Below are 26,775 nucleotides of genomic sequence, written 5' to 3'. Positions count from 1 at the left end.
TGCAGCTTATTGTTCTACTTATAAAACTGCTTCTGGCAGAACAATTTGAGTTATGGAATATAATGTGAGAGGTCAAAACATGTCTTTAATTGCTCGGTATTTTAATTGGGTAATATATGTACTGTGTTTGAAAGGTCTACATTGTATACGTGTTAAAAGATTCAGGACTTGGTGGGTTTTTGGTGTTTTTAGTGCTAAAAACAGTTGCAAGGTGATCTTAAACCTTCATTTTCTTTTTATTAACAAAGTATTTAGACGTTGCCAGCAATATTTGAAAATATACATGTATGTGATATATGCTAATGCAGAATTTAATGATACAGTATGTATGTGGAGCTCAGTGGCTACAGGCATTTTTCTTCCACCATTCTTAATTATTTAGGATGGTATTATTGCTAGGCCTTCTCAAGAGCTTAATTGAAAACTGTTGGTGCTCCAACAAAAATAACTCCAAACAAAAATAGCTGATGTGATTTGCATTGGTATACATCACAAAAATGTTTTGTGGAATATATATTGAGTGTAACACCTGAAGCAGGAAATCAGATAGCAAAATGCTTAGTAACTTCTTAAATTTTTGTACCCTTTAATAGGAAAAGGATTGAGTGGAACATCTTATGATCCTGCCATGTGAGGATCTGGCCAGATAAGCTGTATTGTCAGTGTTAGCTGTCCTTACTGTAGATATTGAGAAGGGTAAGTAGTTGTCATTTTAACACTCAGTAAGAACAAAGTCTGCACAGAACAGCATTGTATCTAGAAAACACTTTTGTACCCACAGAAGTAAAGATCTGCAACAGCTATTATAGAGATGCTGAAATGCAGTTGGTTTTGCAACTTGATATTGGTCCACTTAAGACCCTCTTTTATTTTTTTTGTGGGTAAAATTCTATTGATAATCTGACTCATTAGAACAAATTTTATTCATTTCACACCAACCAAGACAAATTCCAAAGAGTGGAAAGAGTGCTGTAGTAAAAATGAGCATCCATGGAACTGTATATCGCAGGCAGCTGAGGGGAAGAAGTCAAGTGGAGGAAGAGATGCCAGGTTTTGCAGTCTTAGCTAGTTCAGAATGCTGTGTTCCTAGTGGGCCTTTAATTTCTTAGTGAATCGATGCGTTTCAAAAGATCTGAGGAGCTGTTGCTAGTAGATTGGAGTTGTACAGTTGAAGTGTTGACCATTGTGAAGTGCCCTGGAGTGTATGTTTAAAATCAGCTGTGAATCACTCTTAAAATTACTGATTGAATCATGCTCTGTGAGAGCTAAAAATAGATTGATCTGGTTTCTGGGAAGTGACAGAGTAAATAAAGAATAACAAAACTTGTCACCCTTGCTGAGTTGTGTAACTGGGTCTGAAACAAGTCAGGATTGTGTGTGGTATTTCAGTTCATGCTGTTTTTACTATAGGTGTAGTCCAGAATTCAGAGATTGGCTCTTTTCATTTTTATCTTCATAGGTACTTTGTTTCTTTTATGTGAAAACTTAATTTGGTAGAGGTAGAGGAATTAAAATTGGCCAGTTTTAATTCAAGCACAGTCTGCTAGTGAACGTTGAATCCAACTGTGATTTCAGAAATAATGGATGGAGATTATGACGAGCCTCAGTAATTTTCTGCTTCCCCCCTGCCTCCCCCATGTACTTCTTAGCACCTTCTCAACATTTTTGACATCCCTTGTCACAGATCTACTCCCAAGTGCTTGTTCTTTTCAGCTTTCCTCCTCTGCTTTTAGGTAGGTTTTGGAATCTGGAGTTTCTAATGAAGATATATTGATTGACAAGGTATTTCTGCTAAGGTGGGACTAAGATAATGTCCACTTCTAGCAGTGTAGAGAAGCATCTTTCTGCTGTAGGTAAAAACTGGGAAGTGTGCTGTTTGTATATCAGATAGAACTCTCATAAGTTTTAAGTCCTTGTTTAAGGGGGGGACAAAACAAACACAGAATGACAGAGTTGTAATACTTAGCTTTTGTTTCTCTTTACAAAATAAGGATTCTGTTATAGGTGAAGAGCAAGTAGGCAGCAGCAAATCCTTTTCTGTACTGGTTGGTACTTGACAGTGAGTCATACAGTGATAATATGTAACTGCATATATTTATCTAAACTTTCACTGTCTTTGACTGTAGCTCCTTATCTTTTTTTAGTGATGTACTTCCTGTGCTACTGTAAAGAAACTGGAAACAAGGACCAACAGGAATAATCATGCTTGATACATGACTCCTTGAAGCTGGTGCTTTTGATTTTTGCCGTTGAGTAATCCAGTGAGAAGAACCAGACAGGATTTAGAGTGAGTGATAGAGACTGTATGACATACAAAGCTCAAGTAATGTTATAAGTAAAAGTTTTAGTGCTGTTTTTTCTTCATACGTTGAAAGTGATGAAAACCATAATACCCAGAGGACGTAAGTGGAATAATGGATGAAGTAGTGTAGATGCAGTCTACATCTGCAGCATAGGACTGTACTTTGTAGGTAATTTACCAACACAGGTATATTACTTGTAATATACCAACGCTTCTATTTGTATACCTTCTGAAAGCTAGCAGAAATGTTATGAAGAGGTTCTAAAATTTTAGTTAGTCTGTGGAGCCCCATTGAGATGCCAGTTCTATTCTCCCTCTCACTATTCCAGCTGATCTGTAGTGCATAGGAACTGTTTAACTATTGAACAGCTGCTGTTCTTTGTTTAGTGGGGGTCTGAGCTCTTGAATGAATAATAAATATGAAGGGAGTGACAGCTCGGGGAGTGATGGACGCCAGTTTGCACTAATGAGAGATCTGGGTGCTTTTCCAAGAATGACTGCATTATTTAATTGAACAATTCTATATTTCATCTACTGCTTGCATCAGATGTGTAGTTAACCCATTCTGAACAGCTTTATAAATCTTGTCCCAGATTCGTGCTGTCAAGTATCACATCAAAGAATTGTCTGAAGTATGTGATAATGCTGAATTACGAAGCAGAGCCAAAGAGCTTAGAAAATGGTGTGGAAGTGGCAGTTCTTTGAGGGGGGAAAAAAGAAATCCTTTTCAGCAGTTCTATCTTGCTCTTCCCCTGGCTTATTTGAGTCGAGTGATGGCATCAATGAAGGGAAATTGAGTAAAAGTTAGCAATTACACATAGATTTCAGGGAACATCGAGAGGAATTGAAGGTTTAACCATACATAAGTAAAGGGATCGTTCTTTTATCAGCTCTTGCTCACATCAGTTCTAGACATCAAGAATAGCTTAACCAGAAATACCAGATGGGAGCCAGCCAGTCATCTGATCTCAGCTCTTATCCTGGTAAAAACACAAGTTCCTCACCAACTTGTGAAGCTGAAGCTAACAGGGAGTAGCTTCTCATTTTAACTACTAAAAGTATCAACTAAAACTCAAGCCTGTCTGTGGCAGTTGTATTCTTCACTTTGTCAAACTGATAATTCAATGCCAGCGTTGTCTTTCCAGCTAAAATGGCAAAAGCCTCCCAATGGACTGACTTCATCATGCTCCTGCGAAGAATTTGCCTCCATTTCATATACCGAGAGCATGAGGCAGAGATGCTTGCCATTTACCTTTGACATCTTAATGGCTGAGCTGGAACACAAACCGACACCTCGACCTCCAGTTCTGTGTTCAGTGAGAAGAGTGTCTCTGTGTCTGCTCTTCCTGTCTGATATCCGCTGCTCTGGCTGTGACGAATCTTGGCAGTTGCCATCATTTTCCACCATGCAGAAGCACTGCTGTGAACAGCGGAAGGTGATGGCAACAGATCAGGGTGGGATTAGCGTGACATTCTGACACTGTTGGAGGAAATGTCAACTGTAATACATTTGGGTGTAAGCCTGGTAAAGCACAAATATTCTTAACTTTACAGTTTATTCTGATAGAGAATCTTCTGAGTTGGGTTTGGATGAGTTCTTTACAGGACATCCTCTGCAATTATGTTGGGGGTTTATGAGCGTATCCATCCTACTCAGGTGGTAGCCTTGTTTTCCTTGCTGGTGTTTGAGAGACTTTAATACTTTGTAGTAGGGAAATTCAGCTCTCTGATGGAAGACCAGATGATAAAACAGTTGTTCAGGCTCTCTGAAAGGCTGTATGACCTGGTGGCTGCATTGCATCTGAAAGTTAATTGGATCTTTCCTTCCTCCCCCCTTCCATGTCACAAAGCCAGCAGCTTTCATTACTTTTCTGCTATTTAGGATCCATTGGTGAAATATTCTGCAAGTGATGCTAGTTTGTACCTCGCTGTTTTCATAAAGATTATCTTAACTGCAGTAGATTGAAATAAAGAGATTTGTGATCCTGCTGGAAAGCACGTGCATTAAGAACTAATTCATGGTAGTGCCATGCATTATTTAGGGGCTTTGCTTGCATGAGTGATCAAATTCAGACTCCAGCTGCTGGGGATTGAGGATTATACTGTACATAAACCTCAAATACTGCTTTTCCTAGGCTTGTTTGACATCTGACTTCTGATCAGATAGTCATAACTGTACTAGGTTAATTATTTGCAAGCAGTTTGATTTTTGGTCCCTTATATTGAAATATTTTGGTTTCAATACGATGTTTGACACTGTGCATAAATTTTCTGATGTATTTTTTAAAAGGGAGTGAGTCTCAGATTAAAAGGAATTAGACTCTCAAGTTAGTCAGCAAGACTTAGAGGAGGCTTTTTTTAGCTATGGAGTTCAATTTGTATTACTTTGACAGGCAGAATCCAGTAAAATTAAATCTTGATTCCCTTTCTAGCTTCACAAAAAAAGATTTTATTATTTAATATCACATAACTGGCTGTTAGCAGAATGTGCTTGAAATGTGGGAAAAATCACAAGTTGGACATGAAGAACAGGAGGCTTATTCCACAAATCACTCCAATGAATGCTAACTATACTGGGGAACAGTCTTGGCAACTGGTGTATTTCCTTCCTTATCTTCTGCAAGACATCTTCCCACGATGAGCGTGAAAACCATCCTCGCTAAATCCACGGTGTCTAGGATAGTGTGCGATGGAACAAAATTGGCTTTGTGTTAAATCTAATGTCTGCTGGCTTCAGAGTATCAAACTTCAGCTTACACTGCCACCTGGTGTTAATGCCCAGCTTAGCTTGGGGACTTGTCACAGCCATCCGTAATGCTTTGCGAGAGTAAGGCTCTCAAGGTCAGGATGTGGTCCAAGGAATCAGAACAGCTGCTACTCCCTGCTATGCAGGCTGCTCTGCTGTGCATGGGACATACCAGCTTGGGATGATCTGAAACACTGCAGTGCAGTTGTACTTGTTGCATTGCCTTGTGGGAAGGTGCATACCTTTGTGTGATGTTTCACAATGGGGTCAATACATGAAATATTTCATTTGCTCTAGCTGTGTTGTGATGAACAACTCGGGAACACGTGTAATACAGCACTATCTCTATAGCCAACATGTAATAGTATAGCAAAGCCAGCCATATAAGTGTTCTAAACTGGACTGACCTAAATTTAATTGTAGTAAAATGGGGAAAAAAGCACACAGAAAATCCATTTGCTCTGTCTGAGGGCCAGCCTGCTGTTGTGCAGGTTGTGTAAGCAGAGTTTAACAGTTTTAACAGAGTTTAACAGTTCATCTTTTGTACTTGAAACTTGAGATTTTTGAGCCTAATTGGTAAGTTAGAGATTGTTGTTCCATCTGGTAAACACTAGGAGGCACTGCTTGTGCAGTGTTTTAACTACAAGAGTGAGCAGTGTTTACTGCGTCTTCCTAGTTACTGGGATTTAGTATTCGCTGTTCCCTGCACACCTGTCTGTTTTGTTATTAAATATGGGATATTTTGTAGATATATTTCCTTTTGTGCGAGGGGAAAAGGCTACCTTCACCTCTTTGTGCCTTTCTGAGAACCAGAATAAAGGTTCTGAAATGGGAAGGTTTTCAAATGCATCTGTTATCTGAGCATCTGCAGAATAGAAGGGAATTGAATACATGAAAAGAATGTTAATAATGCTGGGGTGTCGAGAATTCTAATGCAAATGATCCAGAAGTTGGCAGAGACTGGTCTGCTTTCATTTCTGCTTTCGACAGAAGGATGCATTGTAAGGCTTTTATCCAGAATTAATCCCTACCTTATACTGAAGCTTTTGAATGCCAAACTTTTTTCACCTGCATCTGTGTTGCACCCACTGTACCAACTGTTTTTGGAGGGGCTGGGAGTGAAGAATATATGGGAATACCAGGGCACTGTGTAGATTTCTTGTGCTATTAGATGGGCAGTAAAAACCTCGAGCTTAAGGGAACAAAGAACCATGATGACAAGAAAAAAGAGGACAAGTTACCATTTAACTCAAGGGACTCCCTTTTGTTATTTCTCCTTTAAACAGTGTGTAATACAGGAATGCCTTCTGTAAGTGGTCTGATAAGCCAGCCACTACAAAGCAGTGCTTGCTTCTGAGGACTTGAGAGCCATATTTAGTAAGGAGATATCCATAACTTTGGTGATGATGGATCTAACAAAGCCCTTGGAACTTCCCTGGGTTCCTTAATGACCAGGATGCAAATTGGGCCCATAGTGATTTTCAGAATAGAAATTTTAGTTTTAACTCATAATGAATTCTTGAGAATCAGCTGCAATGCAGTAAGGAATGTCCATGTTTGCAGTGCATTGTACTAGTACTTAGTACTTGCGTTAGTTAGCTGGTGTGTGATCAGATTTTGTTGTGGTAACCTAAACGTAACTCTGAATCTTTCAGTTACCTTCTCTTTTGACAAAATAGAACAAAGCATTTCTCGTATGTATAGTGCCTAGACAAGAAAAGATTGCAGTGTAATGCTTTCACTTGGTGACCCTTGGTAGTGAGAAGAACAGGGTTTGGCCATTTCACTTGCCTCTTGCTATTTAAAATCATTCTGAAATTGCATAATGGTCTCCATATGACAGTGTGACTGATAATCCATGACAACAAAGAGGAACTGAATGTAGAGGAATCATCTTACTCTGTTTTTTTCCTACTGCTTGTTGCTCTTTTCAAAGTTTGGGCAGCTACAAAAGCTTTGATCCAACTTCTTCCATTGTTACAATGCAGTATTTGCCTTATTTGTTTGTCTTGGATAGTTCCTGACAAGTAAAGCACCCAGAACAAACAGCACACCCTACTTTCAAGAGCAAACTAGTAGATAAAGTAGAACTTCTCATCTTTCAGTTGTTTGCTGTAGTGATGGGTTCTATTAAGTAGGTAGCTTAGGTAATACAGACAAGCCAGTATCCTTGAAACACTGAGTTAGGATCTCTCTCCTGTGTTCTTATTACGGATGTTGAAGGCACTGGTGAATTGTGTGCAAGGAGGAATGTAACACACCAATAATACATATGGACCGAGTGCTTCTCAGGCACATACAGAGAGGCAGTTTCTGTATCAGTCGGTGGTTGAAAAAGAAGGAAGTAGTTGTTTTTATCTTTACTCTGAAGGCAGAAAAACTGACTCTGAGTCATGCAAGGATGGACAGAAGCACCTCCCGAAACCCCAAGTTGTAGCCCAAGCCCTTCTCTGTAGTTTCTGTTGTTTTATATCCTGCTGTAAGATAGGAGGTAAGTCCTGGGTGTCTATTTTCATATAGAACAAGATTGATTTGCATCCTTGTTTATGCTGTATTTTCATATGGAGAACAGCATAGAGGTGGAAGAGATCTTCTGCTTGGAGTAGTTCCTACTGCTGATGAAGACTTAGAAAACACATGTACGTCTTTTTGAATTTCTAGTTGACTTTAGTATGCAATAACAGTGCCAAATGTCCTTTCACACTCACTCAGTTTACCAGTTTCCCCTTTGCAATACTCTCTACATGTCAGATTTCTCCTACATCTCTCCACTCCCTGTGTTACCTAAGCTTTCTTTACTGGCTGCCAACAGCTCTCAGCTCTATCCTTGCGTTACCAAAGTCAGTCTGTATTGTCGAGTGGATTGAGTGTGGGGCTACATGCCAGCATTCCTGATTGCTTATCTCAGCCATGGCGCAGCTTTGTCAACCCTTGTGCAATTCAATTAATCTAGTTCCCAGTCTTTAAAACGAGGATGAAGACATTTACGTAACTATTGGAGATGTTTGTAATTAGCCTGAATACTGATGTGGCATGAGTTTCTCTATACTCTTCCATGTCTTGTGGCACTTTGGTCTGTATAGAAGGGATGTTGGCAGTCTCTCTGTGCTCTATTGCTGATCTGGATGGATAGAGCTCTCCCAGTGGCTGCTGTTGTAACCGTAGCTCTTTATAAATAGGATGTGCTCAGCTGATTAGCGCTCTGATCTGATCTTGGTCTGTTAATGAGGATAAGTGTTCATCAGCTCTGTTCCTCTTACAAAATATCCAGCAACTGCATGAAGTTATTGCTCTAAAGGGGAAACTAAGCTGCCACTTGGTCTGTTAGTCATTGTAGGATCTATGAGCATGAAGTCAATATCTCCCATATATTGACTATATAGAACTGCTTGCTGTTTCCTCATCTCATTGCACTGCAGGCCCTTAAGATACCTCAGAAGTAGCGAAGTTTGGGCTCAAAATAAGCTACTTCCTAAAAAGCACTATAGGATTTCCCCATATCCAGCAAACACTTCCTCTTTTTCAACCCTGCTTCTTCCTTTACCGACTATCACCGCTAATTCTGCAACTGCTTTCCTGGAAACAAGTGTCATGCAAAATGAGGAAGAGAGAAAACTCCCAAATTGCTGCAATTTGTTAATTACAAAACTTTGTAGGTTTGCTGCTCTGAGGGGAGCACTCTAGAAGCACCAGCGCGCATGCGCGGCGACACCCTGGCCTGCAGGCCGCCACGTCGCGCATGCGCGCTGCCCCGCCCCCGGGGCCGACTGTGGTGAGGAGGCGGGGAGAGGACGATGGAGGCGCGCAGGGTCCGCCGGTCCCGCTCAGTGCTCGGGGGCAGCCGGTGCCTCCACCACCACCGTTACTACACACATCGCCGCGGCCGGCGCCTCGGGCTCTGAGGGAGCAGAGAGGGAGAGCAGCCGGGTGGTGAGTGCTGGGCAGTGAGGGGAGACCACAAGGGAGGGTGGGCCGCGGCCTCCCGCCGGGCTGAGGGCCGGGCCCACCCGCCCCTCGTTTACCTCAGGGCTGTGTGGGGATGTGAGGTGGGACCGGGTGGGTGGGTGAGTGCGGAGCTGCTTCAGACAGCGAGGAGTTAACGAATGAACTTGTTTGCCCCTGGTGTGAGACATGTGAGAGTCATACTAGCGCTTTTTTTCTTTCTTTCTCATTTATTTTTGGTACGATGTAATCAAAACCACACCCCTGTATTCTGTATTTCACTCAGGAACGCTGTTTGTTTTTTACTGTCAGACACTGCTGTGTGCTCCGTGCAGTGCTGCCAGCGAGGGTTTGTGCCTCGGAGATGGAGCTGTGTGTGTATGAGTGTTGGAGTGGCTTCTTCAGTAAAACATCATCATTATAAAACCTTATTTACAGAGTTAGAGCACTAAGCAGATTGGGGATCGGCAGCAAGGTGTGGCCATGTGGTGTTTGGATGCAGTGTGGTCCCTTCCTGCTATAACACAAGTGTTGATAATACGCTAGAGAATTAGGAGTTTTCAGCAGCTGATGCAACCCTAAGAAACGGGCAGAACTGCTGCAGCCTTGGAATCCTATAAAACAGTGTTTGGTTGGAATGGACCCTGTGGTAACCCCCTGTGATGGTTTAGGGCCGTGCCTTTGACAGAGGGAAACTTCCTCACTAAACAGTCACTGACCTGCAACACTCAACAAAAAATGGTTTAAAGTTCTTAGTGATTCACAGCCTTGTGTTTCATGTGTAGCTCTTTGGAAGGGCACGTTTGTGTGCTATTCCCTGTTATCTAACAGCAGAGAAGATCACGGTTTAAGATGCAGGCACATAACTCTTGGCCAACAGGATGTGGATTACATCTGAATGGAGGCTTAGTAAAATTGTTTTAGGCTTGTTTTATAACCAGGATTCTTATGGTAGATCTGGAGTGTGATTCCTTAGTCTAACAGTGCAGTAAAACATCTGGGATGCTCTGTTGTTCTTTCCTCCCATCCGAAGCCGGTTTGACAAAGCCGCTCTGAAGTTGTGGTTTGTGACGGTGATCATTTGTAGCAACAGAGGAACTGAAGATGGGATATATGACATTAGAAAGGAAACAGCTGGATACTGAGAGAGAGGTGACTCAGCTTGCTATTGTGTGTCACAGTTTGGAGTATCAAAGTGCTCACTCTCAATTGACATTTATTCTGCAATGCTGAACTTCTCAATCTTTTCTCTTTCCTTAATCCGGGGCATGACTTTGACCAGAGCAGCCTCTTTGCTGGTTTGTTGACTCGTGCTTTGTGTTTTTGGATCCAGTCCTGGGAGCTGGTTGGTGATAGTTTTGTCCTTATGTCAGATCTGCTTATTTAATGAAGGTCTTATGAGGGGATGTGAATTAAACAGTACGTGGCGTAAGCTGGAGTTTAAAACGTTCTGAACTGGAAAACGTTACATGGGAGGAATATCAAGTTCTCAGGCTGCGTGTAGCAGTAGATCTGTGCAACGTCTTACTGCCAGTTTTATTTTCTTTACTGATAGTATCTGCCAGATGAAGGTGTTTGCTTCCCCCCTCCACCAGTTCCAGTGTATTTTTTTCCTATCCAGATTACTCTTGAGGGGGAGATCGGTGCCATGGACGAGGAATTATCTCCTGCATTTTTGTTGGTTATATCTAAGAAACTGAACATATTTACTCTGATCTCTTTACAAGTGTAAGATCTTATCAATTATTACTGGTTGAGTCTAACTGCACCTCTCGGGGTAAACCTGATCTGCTATGAGAACAAAGCTGTGCTCTGCTGCCATTAGGTGATTATTCTGTCTAGTTTAGTAACGAGCCGCTATTCCTAATAAATTACTGTTTCTTCATGCTTTTGTTATCTGCAAGTTGAGCTGCTGTGAAGTGCAGTGCTTATAAAATGGGTGACATTTCTCATTCTGTGTTAACCTTATGGACAAATATTCTGTGTTCTCCAGAGCCAAAGTCTATTTTAACAGTTACAGTGATGTCCTGATCTGTTCTGTACGTGATACAGTAAGAAGCTGTTACAGTGTGCGAAAAGCTGCTTCAAAAACGTGCAAATATCTAATGAGCCAACGTTTTGCCCTGGGTTGAAGTAATTTGAGGAACGTACTGTTCCTTTAGGCTTCATCTGAGATGGTATTTGTTCACACTATATATGTATATTTCTGTATATGTATATTTCTGGATGTAGCAGGAAGTGTGATGCCCTCCAACTAACAGTTTTATGTGGAGACTTCTGTAAATCTAGGAGCACTGGAGTTTGAGCTCTGGTCTCTTTTTCCTTCTACTGTCTTGTGATGACCTTGAAGAACTTCTCAGCTGCCCAGATCTTATTGAGAAGTGTCTACCAAAGGGTGACAATTCACACCTAATTCACAACTAACTTTGCTAATACTGGGTTTTTCCTTCTCTCCCTTACCTGTCTCTTTTCCCCTGATGTTTTTCCACAGGAATTAAATTTTTCCCTCACTGAGGTTCTTTCACTTCCAGTATGGAGATGAATCGGGAGAAGCTGTGTACCAGTAAGGCTGATGTGAGCTCAGATTCTGCATATCATTGCTCAGCGTGTCATGATGATGAGGAGTGGAGCAGTACGAGCCGGGGACGAGCGAAGTCACGGAGCTTGTCTGCTTCACCAGCCTTAGGAAGCACCAAAGAATTCCGGTATGGCTTCTGTTTCTTCCCTCTTGCAAGAAAAATGGAAGAAGTTCAGATATCCAGTTTTTGCTTCTGGTTTTGTATGCCTGTAATCTTCCTTTTAAGGTAACCATAAAATGCACTTTAAAAGGTGGTTAGTCCAAAATGAAATCAGGAAGTTAAAGGCTGCGACTACACCAGGGTCAGACCTGTAATCAAAATGGTACAGCTGTCAAAACTGATATCTGCAGAGTTCACAGTCTCAAAAGAATAGCAGAGGCACACCTGCAATTTTGTATAAATGCTCTAACTGGAGCTGTGGTGCTGTGTATTGAAAGCTGGGTGAGAACTGGGGTTATATCGTAACATGAGGCAGCACAAATAAGCAGGTGCTTGCAAATCTAATCACAACGCTGAGAAACACCCATTTCTTTCATTGAGCCAAATTCCTGATGTATTCGCAATACTCTTTGTCATGTGGACAACTTGGATGGAACTTTTGATTCTGTGATCTTTGGACCTGTTGTAAATACCAGATGGTGTCCTGTGGTAACAGTGAGTCTTGATGGCAGCAGAACTTTACCTTGCTCATATTGTGATCCAGTATAAGGCTGAAGCATGGACAGAATCACGAAGGAGTTGCTCAACAGATGAAATTCTCTTCCAGAGTTGCTGCTTTGCTGGCAGGATTGTTATTGCAAGTCAGAGCTTATGTGGGTGAGACCTGAAGATCCCAGGGGAAGCTTTGTGGTGAAAGGAGGGGTAATAAAAGCCTTTCACTCAAGAGATTAATGCTTGGAAATACTTGCTTTGCATAAGTAGCTCAGCTGATACGTTGTATTTGGGAAATATTCACAGAGGACCATACTGTTCTAGCTACTATGTTATGTATCACAGCCGATAGGTAAGTCTTTACATTAAAAGCCTTCTGTGAAATGTGATTTTCCTGCTCTGCTTAAATCTTCAAACGTGGATGTTTGATGACCTTTGTAGGACAAGAGTTTAGCTAAACAGTGACATGTAATACATACCTCTGTTTAAAGAAGACAGAAAAGGCAGTTAGTTGTAGAGGCTTGAGTGGAGTGCAATGTGGCAGGTGATGTTACCAGAGTGTTGGTTATCTGTGCTAATTTCATGTGTAACTTCTCATAAATAGAGACTCGGATTTCCCCTTTGCACAAACTGCTACATGCATTAATCTCTAAGAATGTGCATGTTTGCTCATTTTTCTCTTGTAATATAAATAAGGTAAATTTTTAACATGCTTACGTAATAGTCGCGTGTGTCTGAAAAAAATTTTTGAACATAAATTAAACAAAACTTTTATGTATTTGTTATGGGACATTAAATAATGTTAATTATCGTAATTAAAATCTGGCACAAACATATTTTCTTAGACATGGAAAAAAATATTATGACTTTAATCTGTCATCTGTTTTTGATTTTCAGTAGAAATCTGATGTGTGGGATTTTATAGTGCTCCAAGTGAGTCATCAGGCCAGTCTGAGCTACTGCACAATACACACTATAATAGGCAGAACAGCAGTGATTTATTACTAGCAAGGAATAGGTTAATTACCAGTTCCTGTGTTAATTGAATTAAGCACAGGAAAGGCATATTTCCCACTTGATTTTAATGAAATAATTTTAATAGCATTTACTTGTTTCAACATGACGCAATGAGTTTTACTCCCATGCACAGATCTGTTGCAGGAGGGAGGCGGGTAAAGCAGAACAGCTCTGACTTGCTCCACATAATCTCATCCTGGAGCAGCCCTGTGTTCAGGGTGGAATTTAAGTTTGAGGACAAATGACTCCACATGTATTAACTGTTATTAAATACATGGAAAAAATAGTGATTTTTTTCTCCATACTCAAAGAAATTGTTTGTTTAAGATCTGAGGGGTTTTATACCTTCCTGTTTGTTCCCTCTCTCACTTATTGCTGGAGCTTCTAATTCAGGTTCAGTGCTTAAGGAAATAGTCTGTAAAATATTTTGACTACTGCAAAACATGCCCCTTGGCACTCATTAGTGAGTGATCAAGGTACACTTCCTGAGTGTGTGCTTCCTTGTTAGCAAGTTGGGATTTCTGCTATACACTGGGAGAGGTAATATTACTGTGCAATCCAAAAGTGGTACCATAAAAGCAAGGTGTGCTGAGCTCTCTGTGTTAGCAGTGCTGCTGCTCCCATTGGCAGTGGCAGGCTGTGTGCTCTACCAGGTTGCTGTGTGGTCTGTTTCTTTATGTGATGGAATTCATGCGTGCCACTAAATGACAGAAGCCAAAAATGCCTGAGCAGTGCTTCATTGCATTGTTTTCTCTAAAAAAGCACGTTAATCTCAGGTTGGGATGCCTTTGTACCTTTCAAGGGATTAAATTAACCTCATAGTCACTCCTCTGCTTAAATGGCTGAGTTTGTTACCCCAGTCTTTCTTACTAGTTGACTTCAGTAAATTTGATTGGTAACAATTGAGTTCTTGTTTGTAAATTTCTGTGCTACCTTAAAAGTATAGACAAAATAGTGTTGGTTATTAAATAAACATTATTTCTGCTTTTTTCCTTCCACATAGCATTTTTCCTTTTTGCAGTAGTCAGACCTTGAAAATAGGTTGTTTTTGTAAGTTGGAATTTGTCGACAGGTTTTTTTGTGTCCCTGAGAGGCCCACATACTGTTCTGGTCTGTAATGTCAAGGAAATTTGTGACTAAACATGTTTGACATGAGTTCACAGAACTGCCTTGATCTGAGGCTGTGATCTTACTTTGTGCACAGTGAAGTTTAAATGAATACAAGAAAAATACAAACCTAGTACAAGTGCTTGGATTTAGTGTGTACTCACATCAGGTGGGCACGAACTGTGAGTGTGGCTTCAATTATAAAATCACTGTCAAGGAGGGAGGTACAGGAGTTAAAATTTAGCTTTGAAACATGTGAGCTAATGTGTGTAAAATTATACTGGCTAGTCACCCACAAATGGAAGTTTAAGAAATGGACTTTGTCCTTCATTGCTTAATGTGGCTCTTTCAAAGACGTTAGGCTTGGTTTTGGTGCTTGGGGAGCTAATTATACCTCATTTGCCATCACATTTATTTTATCTCTTCTTATGTTCAGGAGGACACGTTCCTTGCATGGACCATGCCCAGTGACCACGTTTGGACCAAAGGCCTGTATGCTGCAAAATCCTAAAACGATTATGTAAGTACTGGTCAAGTGACTGATATTATGCTTATTCCATGTGAAAGAAGATAAGCTTGCTTTCCTTCTCAACCCAACTCGTCCCAACTCAACATTGTTTTGTGCTGGGATCTGTATTGCAAAAATTGACTTGCTGTTTGGATCACACATTACCTTTATCTGCATGCTGAGAAATGTAGCATGAGCTTAAGTGTCACTCTTGTTTCCTTTCCCAAAGGGCTGACAGGACATAATCAGCATTTCTCTGTATGGTTTTATAGTGGTTTTGCCAATTGGAATACTACTCACAGGGCAACAGGCATCAATCAATAGGATGAATACCCTTTTAATGTTATTAATTTATGTGATGTTTTGATGATTCACTATCTAAACTAATGGAGTTTTTTCTCAGCACAACGTTATCTATTTTAAGAAGGAAAAAAACTGAACCATTTCGTATTTAAAATAAATAGAGCAGAGCATGCAAATAGTTTGAAGTACCAGAGTTTTGTTTAAATGTATTTTGCATAATCTGCAGTTCCTAAATTGTGGTCAACAATGGCAGCAGTAATAAAGCCTTTCCAACACAGCTGACACTAAACTCCATGTAGCAAACTAATTATGATGCTGAGAAGCTGTTGGTATCATTTCCTTTATTCCATAAAGAAAATGGTTTCTCAGCTACAGAGGGACAGAAATTGTTACAATGAAAACATGAAAAAAGGTAGAAGAATTGCTGTGTGCACGATGGAGTCTCATCCAAGGAAAGCCTTTTGTTTGAACGAGTAGTTTGAGTTTTAGTATTTCATGGGTGTATAAATATGAAGGCAACTTATTTATAGTCTCTGCTGATAAATTTATTGTGAAAATAAGGCTTTTTCAGCAGTTCTGTCCTTTGTAAAGTTGTATTCATTTGGCTTTCAGTTATGCTTAAGGTATTTGAATTAAGTATTTCTTTGCTTAAATCTTTAACTAAAGCATAGTGATCTTCCTCAAAACACACTGGTGGTAACAATTTATCCCACAGAGGTGTGGCAGAAATCTTGCAGTAGGGGGGGAATCTGAACTTCCTTCTTTCTGTCTCTTGTAACTTTGTATACCTGCAAACCCAGCCTGCATTGCATGTTTACCCACCTGATTGTGCTGAATATGCTCCTCCCTGTGGGCTGAGCCAGCTTTGCACCATATAATGATAAGTGTCAAGATCAGTTGAGTGCAGAGGCTGTAGGCGAAACTCAACACACTGCTCGCCAGGGCAAGGACAGTGTGCAGAAGGAAAGGACTATTTGAAAACGAAGTTATAAATTACTGTTCTTAGTACTTTAAAGGTTTTATTTGCTTATTTTCTGGGTTCTGAAAACAGCCGTATCCTTTTCAGTTGTTTCTTTTTTTTGTTTTCTACAGTCAATAGTAATATTGAACTCTTCTCACTGGAGGGAAGGAGTACAGAAAATCTTAGTTTTTTTATATGGACATCAATTAATCAGGGTCTCTTTAAGTCACAGTGTTGAAAACACTTCTGTTTGAAGGCTGTATTTTCTGAAGTGAATTTTCTAAATGTGAAGCCTTGGCTTTTTATTGGCACTGTTGGAAATATTTATCTGGATGGGTTTTTTTTGAGATAGAAGTTTCTTAAGACTCGATAAAAGCCTCAGCACAGCCTGGTTTTTTGGAGCTGTTGCATTTGCCCGACTTCTGGAAACGAACATGAAGGTCTTAAAGCATGTTATGAATAATTTTTCAATTAGAGCTACATGGAATTGGTGAGTACAGCTGAAATAGGCAGATTTTCCTTTTGGTTTGAAGAAAATCTGTTAATTCCGGGCTTATTAGGTGAAAAGCGATGCTGCAATCTTTAGTTCTCTGCCAGCGTTACAAGGCAGCCTGATTGTGTTGAAATGTATTTTTGGGGGTGGTTTCTATGCACGTGCTTTTTGCTTTTGAGCAATATTCAGATTTGAGAAATTTGATCTTATAAAATTAATGGTTTTTGTCCAGAATTATGCTAGTTTATGGTTTCTGTTCTGTGTAGAGTGAGAGCGTTTTTAATGAAAGTAAAGCGAGCAGGTTATTGAACCCCCATTATTATCATCTGTTCCACATTAACTCTTGAAGTACTAAATCCAAATCTCTAAATTTGGCTGTTCAGCATGGATGCTAATCTACTTTGCTTTATGGATTATATCTGCACCTTGTGGAAAAGGATGAGATGTTCATTGTATGCAAAATACAGCAGTAAAATTGTGTAGCTCAGCAGTGGATCTAAATGAAGAAGGAAATTACATCTGTGTGTTCCTAAATCAGTGGTGTGTATTACAGAGCAGCATGAAGTTGAATGAGTTTTTATGATAGGAAGCGTAAGAGTTGCTACAGACTTCCTAGAATAGAGGTTATGTACCAGTTTGTTGTAGCCATTGAGGCTTCCCTTGAGGATTTAGTACAGATTTGTGTCTTAATTATTGAGATATTTGCCATTTTCTGGTGATAATGTAGTTGTGAGTTAATTCTTATTAGAAAAACTGCATAACTAGTGCCTGTAAAAACCATGACTGTATACTGAAATTGGTGAGATCTCAGTGGAGGAAAGTACTGATTGGTTTCATGAGGGGAGAAGGCATCTTTACTATTATATCCTTCTCTCTATTGTCTCAGCAGTGTGTGTGATAAGATGTAAGTTCTTACCTGGCTAAAATGATGTCAAAGTGAAAGGTAGTAACATATTTTTGAAGATCTGTGGGCACTGCACCTTTCTTTCAGTTACTCAGTGCTTTTAGTCCTCTGTTTTTCCTTTATAGTGACATTTTCTGATTTAAAATGATGATGTTTTTAACCAAACAATCCTGAAGATTTGTGTTTTGTTGTATTCTCATCTGTAGGCACATTCAGGATCCAGCAAGCCAGCGGTTGACATGGAACAAACCTCCCAAGAGTGTCCTTGTTATTAAAAAGATACGTGATGCCAGTCTGCTGCAGCCTTTTAAAGAGCTCTGTGTGTATCTTACTGAGGTAACAGCATGTAAATTCAATTTGTTTTAACTGTAATGAGAAATCTCACACCTAAATTATTTTCAGTTACTGATTCTGTTAAACATGAAATCCATAGAATTGCATGGTGCAAACAAATCATTAGCACAAACTTTATTGCACTGGAAGTATTAAAACGTGTTTCATAGCTTAGGAACAGTACTTGGAGGGAAAATCAAAACTGTTTCCTTCCAATTGTGTGCAGATCTGAAGACATAGGACAGAAAATATAGTCCTTAAAGACTTGAGCAAACACTGTATCATGTAATTCCTGTTCCAGAGCTGAATTTTATTTACCAGATGGCCTATGTAACTGCAAATTTCTGGTTAGAACTAAACCACGTGTGGTATATTAAAAATAATAGGAAAAAAAGCGCTGCAACCCAAAGATGCAGATCACTTCAATAAAAATAACGTATTTTTATTTGTGTTTTTTAACTGATTCAAAGTCTGGAGTGAATCAAATACTCCGATATTTAAGAGGCTGTTAACAAGCTCATCTTTACCTCCTTTCAGGAGAACAACATGATAGTGTATGTAGAAAAAAAAGTATTGGAAGACCCTGCTATAGCTAATGATGATAATTTTGGACCAGTGAAGAAGAAATTTTGTACTTTTCGAGAAGGTATGGTGCTGAATTCTTGAAAATCATGTTGAGATGTAGCATTTGTTCATCTTAATGTTTCCTTAGTATTGAATCAAGGTTGTGAAACTGATCTGTCTGTTGCAAACTGATGTTGCACCTTACTTGCAGTTTTTTTACATTTGTGAATGAATGCTGCAGGAATCTTACAGGAAGAATTTAACTTAAAAACATAATTCAGAACTTGTATTTCAATGTTCCTTCTAGATTATGATGATATCTCCAATCAAATAGACTTTATCATATGCCTGGGGGGAGATGGGACCTTGCTTTATGCTTCTTCGCTCTTCCAGGTTAGTCTCTTTTAGAAATGGGCTTAAAGTCCTCTTTTCTTTTTTAAAATACATGAAGATAATTTCTTCTGTTGTTAACAAGGACCACGTTTGTCCTTCGTTGTTGATTCCTTGTTTTAATCCAGCCTGTTTTACTCTATACCTTCTGAAAATAGCGCCTGTATGAGCTGCTTAATTTAATTATACCATTTGTTTTTATTATGATCAGTTGAAGCTATGTTAATAGTCAAAGTATTTACGGGCAATTAGTTAAAGTATGAATTGCTTTAATTCAGTAGCTTTTAAATTCTTTTCTTTATTGATAGGGTAGTGTACCTCCAGTTATGGCTTTTCATCTGGGATCCCTTGGATTTCTTACTCCATTTAATTTTGAGAATTTTCAGTCCCAAGTCACTCAGGTTATAGAAGGTAAATTTAAGGAGACAAGGTGTGGTGTTTCTTTTTGTTACATTTTCTGTAGCTTTTTCCAAGACTGGTTAATTTTCTTAACCAACTCATTTAGGTAGTCCCGCAGTCGCAAGCAACTTACACTAAACTAACATAAGTACTGTGTTGACCCATTCCAATTCTGTTTTCTGTGCTATTTTGTAAAGAAAAATGGATAAGAAATAACTTTGTCCTGTGTGGAGTAAGCAAGTAAGAGAAGATAGTAGTAAGAGTATAGCTGTGAAGTGTTCGGTAGTTTGTTCCTTTAAGCAGTGCAGTGCTTGAAGAGTGAAATTCAGGGAACACCTGAAACAACTGAAGAAATATTTTATATCTTCGAAAAGAGATGGATTTAAATCCAAAGTAAATTTCTAAAAAAAAAAACAACAAACCATTGCTGGAATGTTCTCTTTTAATATGTGTTTGTAATGCATTTATTTTCTCTAAGCTAAGCCTTTGTCTCAGTAAGGATCACACGAGCCTAAGTGTTTTCTAATCTTGATAATATCCATGTGAAACTTAAAACGTTCTTTTTATATTGTAAGATTCAATTTTGACTTGATTTTTGCTCTTGAATACGAAAAATCTGTTTTGAGCTTTGCCTAGATATAGACAGTGGTCTTGTGAATGATACTGGGAACATTGCACAGGGAGTAGGTGAATGGTATTTCATACAGATTGCTAGTCATTACCATTTTATTTACTACAGTGGCAAATCATTCTTGTCTACTTTCTCCTGTATTTCAATTCTAGGCAATGCAGCACTTGTTCTGCGAAGCAGGCTGAAAGTGAAAGTGGTGAAAGAGCACAGGGAAAAGCTGACGGTACAAAATGGGATAGAAGAAAATGGAGTAGTGCCTACGAATATAGAGAAAGAAGTGGGCAAGCAAATTATGCAATATCAGGTCAGAGTTTTAAAAAGAACTAATAAATGCTTTGTAATTTGTTTTATTTGTGTTTTACTGTCACTTTATCATTTTCATTACCTTACATTAGCCCAGTAGAGTGGGAGAGAGATACTACATATAATGTATTGGTATAGTACACAATACCTGCACTAAATAATGAGAAAATGATGCACCTCATTGCTTTCTGCAGCCATAAATGCTAGTATTGTAATTTCCTATATTAATATTTTAGTTCTACTTTGTAAATAAGTATGTAGCTCTGAAATGGGACCTCTTAATTCTTAACATCCCACAGTTAGATAAATAGAAATCCTTCAACAGACAACAAAATTGTAAAGAGAGTCGAATTTGGCAGGTACTGAATCAGGGTGAATTTTTCAAAGATCGGGAAAGCATGTTTCTGCTTATCATTTAATCCATTGCAATTTAACAGTGATGATATTTGATGTTGTGGCAGGTCCTAAATGAAGTTGTGGTGGATCGTGGTCCTTCTTCTTACCTTTCCAATGTAGATGTCTTTCTAGATGGACACCTGATAACAACAGTGCAAGGAGATGGTGAGTTTGTTTCTTGAGTTAAACTGCTTGTCGGTTCATTTGTAGGCTGCTCTATTTACTGGTGAATGCTGTTTTTTCACATGGAAAATCTCAAACTTGAGTTCACTGGTGACAGGAAACATGAGGTTGCAAAGAATAGGTAAGGACTTGACTTGTGGAGTGCGTAAGTTGTTAAGGAAGCATTCAGTGTTGTAAGCTTTCTGTTTATGGACTCATGAAGGCACATGGTAGCTGCTTTGGGAATAATGTATTAGATGAAATAACAGGAAATAGCTCAGAAGATACCTGGAATTTGTAGAAGGACTAAAATCTCCTAAAAGGTATAACACAGAAGTTCATCTTAAGAGCTCTTAACCTGCAATCCTTACAGACAAATGAATGTTTATGTTACTAAAGAGTAACCTGAGATTTAGAAGTTTATGCAATTTATGTGAGCTCATAGGACAGATAATCCAGGCCAGGAGTAGAAGAGTTTCTCGTTTGTGTGCTTCACAGAAGAGCTGTAGGTTAATACAAGCTGATGTAGGCTCTGTTTCATCTTTATTAACAGTTGTTTCTTAGATTTTATTTTATTTTTTCCAAAATAACAGCATTGGTTCTAAAGTTTAATTCAAACTAAGTGAACTGTTTGCTTCTTTCACAGGAGTCATTGTCTCCACACCGACTGGTAGCACTGCATATGCAGCTGCTGCAGGAGCTTCTATGATTCATCCAAATGTTCCTGCAATAATGATCACCCCAATCTGCCCTCACTCGTTGTCTTTCAGACCTATTGTTGTTCCTGCTGGAGTGGAACTCAAGGTTGGCTTTTATTGGTTCTCTTTTCAAGTTAAAAACTTCTGTAATAACTTGATGTAAATTCTGTACTCAGGAATGTAGGTTTGGGAGCTGAAGTTCAGTTTTTCTCTTTCAGATTATGCTCTCCCCCGATGCCAGGAATACAGCATGGGTTTCATTTGATGGAAGGAAGAGGCAGGAAATATGCCATGGAGACAGGTACAATCTTTCTGAATTGTAGCATTTCCTTAGAAGTGCAAAAAGTACTGATTCATTAACTTCTCTCATTCTGCTTAGACTGTCCTAAGGGTTATTGGCAGTGAAGAAACAAGCTTTTATCAAGTCTAATGTCTCTTGCAGCGCAAAACTGCACTGTTTGATTTCTTACATTCTTTTAGATCTTTGAAAGCAAATGAATTAGTAAGACTAAAGAGCATAAACATTGAATGCTTGGCAAGGAGGATGGAGATCTTAGAAATTTCTGTAAATTTATCTAGAAGGTCTTAGTCTGAGATGTAAACTAGCAGGTGTTGTGTATAAGCAGTGGCTTTGAATGATGCCATATGGTTTATACCATGTTATCTTAGTGAATGGCGGTGCCACTTGCAGTTCTATTAATCTTGAGTGAGCAGAATTTTTATGTGAAAAATATGGTGACTTACTGCAAAGAGAGGTGATTTAAGGCCTCTATGTGACATGAGAGGTAGACTTGTTTGAGATACTTTTCTTTTCTTCCTGGTTGCCACTCTGTCTTGAATTATGTTTCTTCGTAGGCTGAAAGATCTGTAGAATAGAGACTGACAGGGCTTCAAGCATCGCATTTGGCATTTGGTCCTTTGTTAGAAGCAAGGCTTCCTAGTCATGTTGCATAGTGCCAAAACTTGAAATGTCAAGGCCAAGGCGGTGGCTTAAATCTTCCCTTGCCCCAGTGCTGTGTGAAAGCCATGCAGGATGTGCATGTAAACTCGGTTTCTGATTTCACCCAGTTTGCTGAACATAGCCCTAGGTTGGCTAGTGAATAAGAGAGAGAGATTAAAATGCTATTTGTTGCTGTTGACTGATCTGAGGTATTCCTGTGTTGTTGCAGTATTAGCATCACTACCTCTTGCTATCCCCTTCCTTCGATCTGTTTCCGAGATCCTGTGAGCGACTGGTTTGAAAGCTTGGCTGAGTGTTTACACTGGAATGTTCGGAAGAAGCAAAATAACTTTGCTGTTGAAGAAGAAGAATTTTGAGTGTCTACATCTAATGACTCATGGGAATGGAAAGAGGCAGTATCCCTTCTACACGCTTGATTTGTTTTGTTTTATAAGCTTTTGCTAACAGGTGTGGTTGCCATCTCAGACATATATATAATGATATACTTTATATCAGTCTGATCTGCTGGTGGTTGGAAATTATTTTGCTACTTCCTATCCAACAGGAATATTGTGGAAGAAGTGAGGTTATGATTGTTGTAATCCAGTCTGAATTTTCTTTAAATGAGCAGTTGGAAAGTGGGTTATTTCTGATTGGTATCGACTGCATCTGTAGATTTGATTGTAACATATAACTTACCACTAATGTGGCAGGCTGTATGTAGATATATAACAGAAAAGTGGCAGTAGGAAAGAGGCATTAAAATAGTCTGTTTACTGTGGTATGTATATGATTCCATTTGTTAAGACTTACATGCACATGAAGGCTCTACAGAAACTGGCTTTAAGGAAGTGCTTTCCTTTTTCATCTAGCTTAAATAGAACTTGCTCAGAACACCTCTCCATCAAAACAGTGCTTAACATACTTTCTTGCAAGTTTGCAAGTGTGACAAAAACTGTGACTAAGGAACACCTATAAAGAATGTTTTTATTAATAGACAAAACTAGAAAAAAATAGTTTATATAAGATAGATATCTATCTTGTGTCCAAGAAAAAATGCTTTTTGAGTAGGTGGAACTAGGGAAAAGAACTCCACACATTTATATATATATATAAATAATACATGTGCAAACACATGCATACGCACAGTGACCATTTGTCTGAACAGTGCTTGACCCTTTGCTGTCATCACTGTGTAAATATCCACCAACGAACAGCATGGACAAGCATTTAGCTTGGGCTGAGTTGGTGATTTCAGTCATCTTCACTTTTCTTGCTGAGCTTGTTTCCAGCTCTGCGGTTCCTGTTGTTGGGAAACAGTAGCGTGCTTATTTTTGTTTGATGCTCTGGAACAAATGGTGACATTAGGGACAGTATAATAATAGTGCTAAAAAATAAAGTAATAATGAAAAAAGCTCCAGATATTCAAGAGGAATCTGGAATACTGTATTGCCCAGTGCCACTATTGTCTCAAAGACAACAGTGTCCTGTACAAGGCCCTGAGCGCCCTCGAATTCCACAGGTATTTTCCGGCGCTGGGTACTGAGTAATACAGTAAGGGATACTGCATCGGTGGGCTGATAAATGAGGGGACACATTCCCAGCAGAGTAACAATGGTGCCTTCAGCACACTCAAGATATTCTAAGTCTCGTATGTACTTTTTTAAGATGCTTTCAAATGTTTCTAACTTCTCTATGTACATATTTTATTGTATGTGCTTTTATGAAAAAGAACAACCACCACCTAGTTTGGGAAGAAAAAAAATAGAAAGGGTTTGTACTGTAATTAAACTGAAAAAAATCAAACCCACGTATAATGTTTACATTTATGTTCTCTGTGGTGCGGTCTCATGGTCATAAGATCCAAACTTCAGCATTTTTGCTTTGTTGCTGCATTGGCCATTAAAGGAACGGACATTATCAGTTGAATTTAAGCCTATGTATTGTAAAAGAGGTAATTTCTTACTGAATAAGATGGGATTTCCTTGAAAGTGGAGCGAGAAGCAATGATCACTTTTCATGATTGTCTTATGTTGTACATGTGGTCCAAAGTAGTAGTGGGAAATGTATTCATTCCCAAACTCTGCCTAACGTGCTGTGCTCTGATGGATGGTTTAAATCATGTCTGTCATGTTTTGGATGCTGCCCTGGTCTGTCTAATTTTATTAATCAAGATGAGAGCACTTTTCCATAGAAGAGGAGCAAACTCTAATGAGAAAAATCACAATGAAACGGTGTTAATATAAATTCAGTTTGTAAATTTTGTAGAATAGAATATTGGTTTACTTTGGTCTAAACAGAAAACCTTTGTGATAACTTGGAGAATGTCAAGATTAGTTTCTGAGATTTATCTTTCACTTGAATCTGCAGTAATTGTTTTATCACTGTTTTGATGCTGCTTACGGGTTTTCTAGGTGGGGTATTCAGTTATTAAATAGCTGATTACTTTTTGAGCTGTAGATTCATCACACTTTTTGCTTTGAAACTATTCTTTTATTTAATCATGCAATAACTGAGAGGAGGAACAGGGTATATTGGCTATGAAAATGTATTGTTTGATGAAAAATGAGCAGAATACCCCAGGCATATGAGGAAGGTGGAAATCATTTTGTAAAGGTGAGGTAAAATTAATGAGCCTTATCTACCTAATTTTTTTGTAAAGATAAATCTATATTCAGCACTTTTTATTTATGCTTTTATAATAGTAAAGCTTTCACTGATTAATTTGCAGAGTGCACGTTCATGAAATGTAAGCAAAACTTACCTAACTGCTTTCTCTAAATTAGATCTGCTGGAGTTGTCCTTAAATTTATCACGTACTGCAATTGAATTACTGGCTTTGAGGCTTCTGCAGTTTTGCTTATACAACTTTTCCTGCTTGGTAACAGTATTGCTTGGATCACTGCTCAGCCTAGTAAAGCTACAGTCACTGGCCACAGGAAAGTAAGCCATACAATAGTTTTAGTCTTTTGCTCTTTCTTCAGGAAAGCACCTTTGATTATAGTTATGCTGGCTTCATATAAAAAGACAAAGAAATTGTGTTAATATGTTACAAATTACCTAACTGTACAAAGTCCCTTTTCAAGGCCTTTAATCTGCAAACCAGCCATTTGCAAGCAGGCTAGTAAAGTTTGATCAGCACTCAAGGATTTTGCATTATTTAACTGCTTCAAGTGTGGGTATTGTGTTCTAACTACATCTGAACGTGATAAAAGCTCTAATGCAGACTTGGTAATATTGGCAATAAGAGTAGCTTACTGAACTTGTTTATACTGTGCTAGTAAAATGAGAGTTTTCCTGATTATGAATGGTATTTCTCATATAAGGGTTGGAAATATCACTGTACCTGCAAACCCTTTCCAGACTACAAAGGGCCAAAATGGAAGCTTTGAAATTGATGTGTTTAAAAACAACAACAGAACAAAGTCACTCTCTATTAGACTTCAAGAAGCTATTAAAAACTGATGTAGTACGGTATAAAGCAGAGTGTACTTAATTTTTAAGAAGAAAAATTCTGTTACATATTGTTAATGCTTTGAAACTTGTTTTAAATATTGCTGAAAACAAATATTTTTCAATCCTTTCAATAAAACCTTTTTGTAAAGTTGAATTTGTTTAACAGCATTTTGACTTTTGAGGCTAATAAATTAGGGATACACAATTAGTTCCTTGGAAGACAAATATCCAGTGTGGGTTTTTGGTGCATTGTCTCATGCAACAGTAGGTTCTGTTTTCTAGAAATGCTCGTAAGGCTGTTGTGATTGTGTATGTCTGATACACAATCACAACAAGCCTTTTCCCAAACGTTTCAAATTAAAAGCTTCTGGATTTGCTGTGCCAGTTAAAGAAAAATCTTCCCTACAGCTAATTGGGCTTCGTTAACTAGTTTTATGAAGGTCCAAAAGTAGAAAAGTGTATGAGGAATTGGTCATGGGCAATAATCTGAGCTGATCTCTGATATTTGGATAGTGCCATTATTTTGCTATGAGGACTAAAAACATCATAGGACAAGCCTACTTTTTGTCAGGTAATTTTGGCCAAGTAAAGGCCTACTGCAAAAAATAAGCATTCCCTTGTTGCTACTGCTCTGGGCAAGACCTGCTGCATGCTGGCTTATTTTAGAAAAGTACTGAGTATGCTTAATTGTTTTCCTCCATTTCAGCAACAATACATAATCACATTTGGACTTGTGGAATGAAGTCACAGTCATCAGCTGGTCCTCTCGTGCTTTCTCTTGAAAGTGCCAGCTGTATGCAGCCTGACCATAGATGATTAACCTCTTCATGTCTCCGTTGTGCTGTCTATAAAATGCATTTTTTTCAGTGTTTTTCCTATCCTACTCTCGACTTCTTTTATACAAGACTTGAGATCCTCCCTACAAATTTCCCTACTAAACTACAACAACCTATTTCAGCTACTTTATGCAGTTTGGTTCACAGCAAGTAG

General features: G+C 38.8%; 1 protein-coding gene across 4 annotated transcripts; it reads left to right on the top strand.

Moving 5' to 3' along the window:
- Nucleotides 1-8,807: 8,807 nt before the first annotated feature.
- Nucleotides 8,808-25,939, top strand: NADK (NAD kinase). Of its 4 annotated transcripts, none has more exons than XM_015882194.3 (12): nt 8,808-8,978; nt 11,522-11,695; nt 14,781-14,864; nt 17,720-17,849; nt 18,384-18,492; nt 18,718-18,803; nt 19,109-19,211; nt 19,983-20,134; nt 20,595-20,694; nt 21,338-21,495; nt 21,608-21,690; nt 22,559-25,939. In XM_015882194.3, the coding sequence occupies exons 2-12, from the start codon at nt 11,523-11,525 to the stop codon at nt 22,704-22,706; spliced, it is 1,326 nt and encodes a 441-aa protein (XP_015737680.1). In that variant the 5' UTR covers nt 8,808-8,978; nt 11,522; the 3' UTR covers nt 22,707-25,939. The 4 variants fall into 4 exon arrangements, with proteins under 4 accessions (XP_015737680.1, XP_015737681.1, XP_015737682.2 ...); XM_015882195.2 differs by having other exon boundaries at nt 11,482-11,695; XM_015882196.3 differs by lacking the exons at nt 8,808-8,978; nt 11,522-11,695 and adding an exon at nt 12,178-12,572.
- Nucleotides 25,940-26,775: the final 836 nt, after the last annotated feature.

Source organism: Coturnix japonica, chromosome 9 (assembly GCF_054131305.1).
Source record: "Coturnix japonica strain WE chromosome 9, WE-NBRP24, whole genome shotgun sequence".
NCBI lineage: Eukaryota > Metazoa > Chordata > Aves > Galliformes > Phasianidae > Coturnix > Coturnix japonica.
This window is presented reverse-complemented; position numbering and strand designations above follow the sequence as displayed.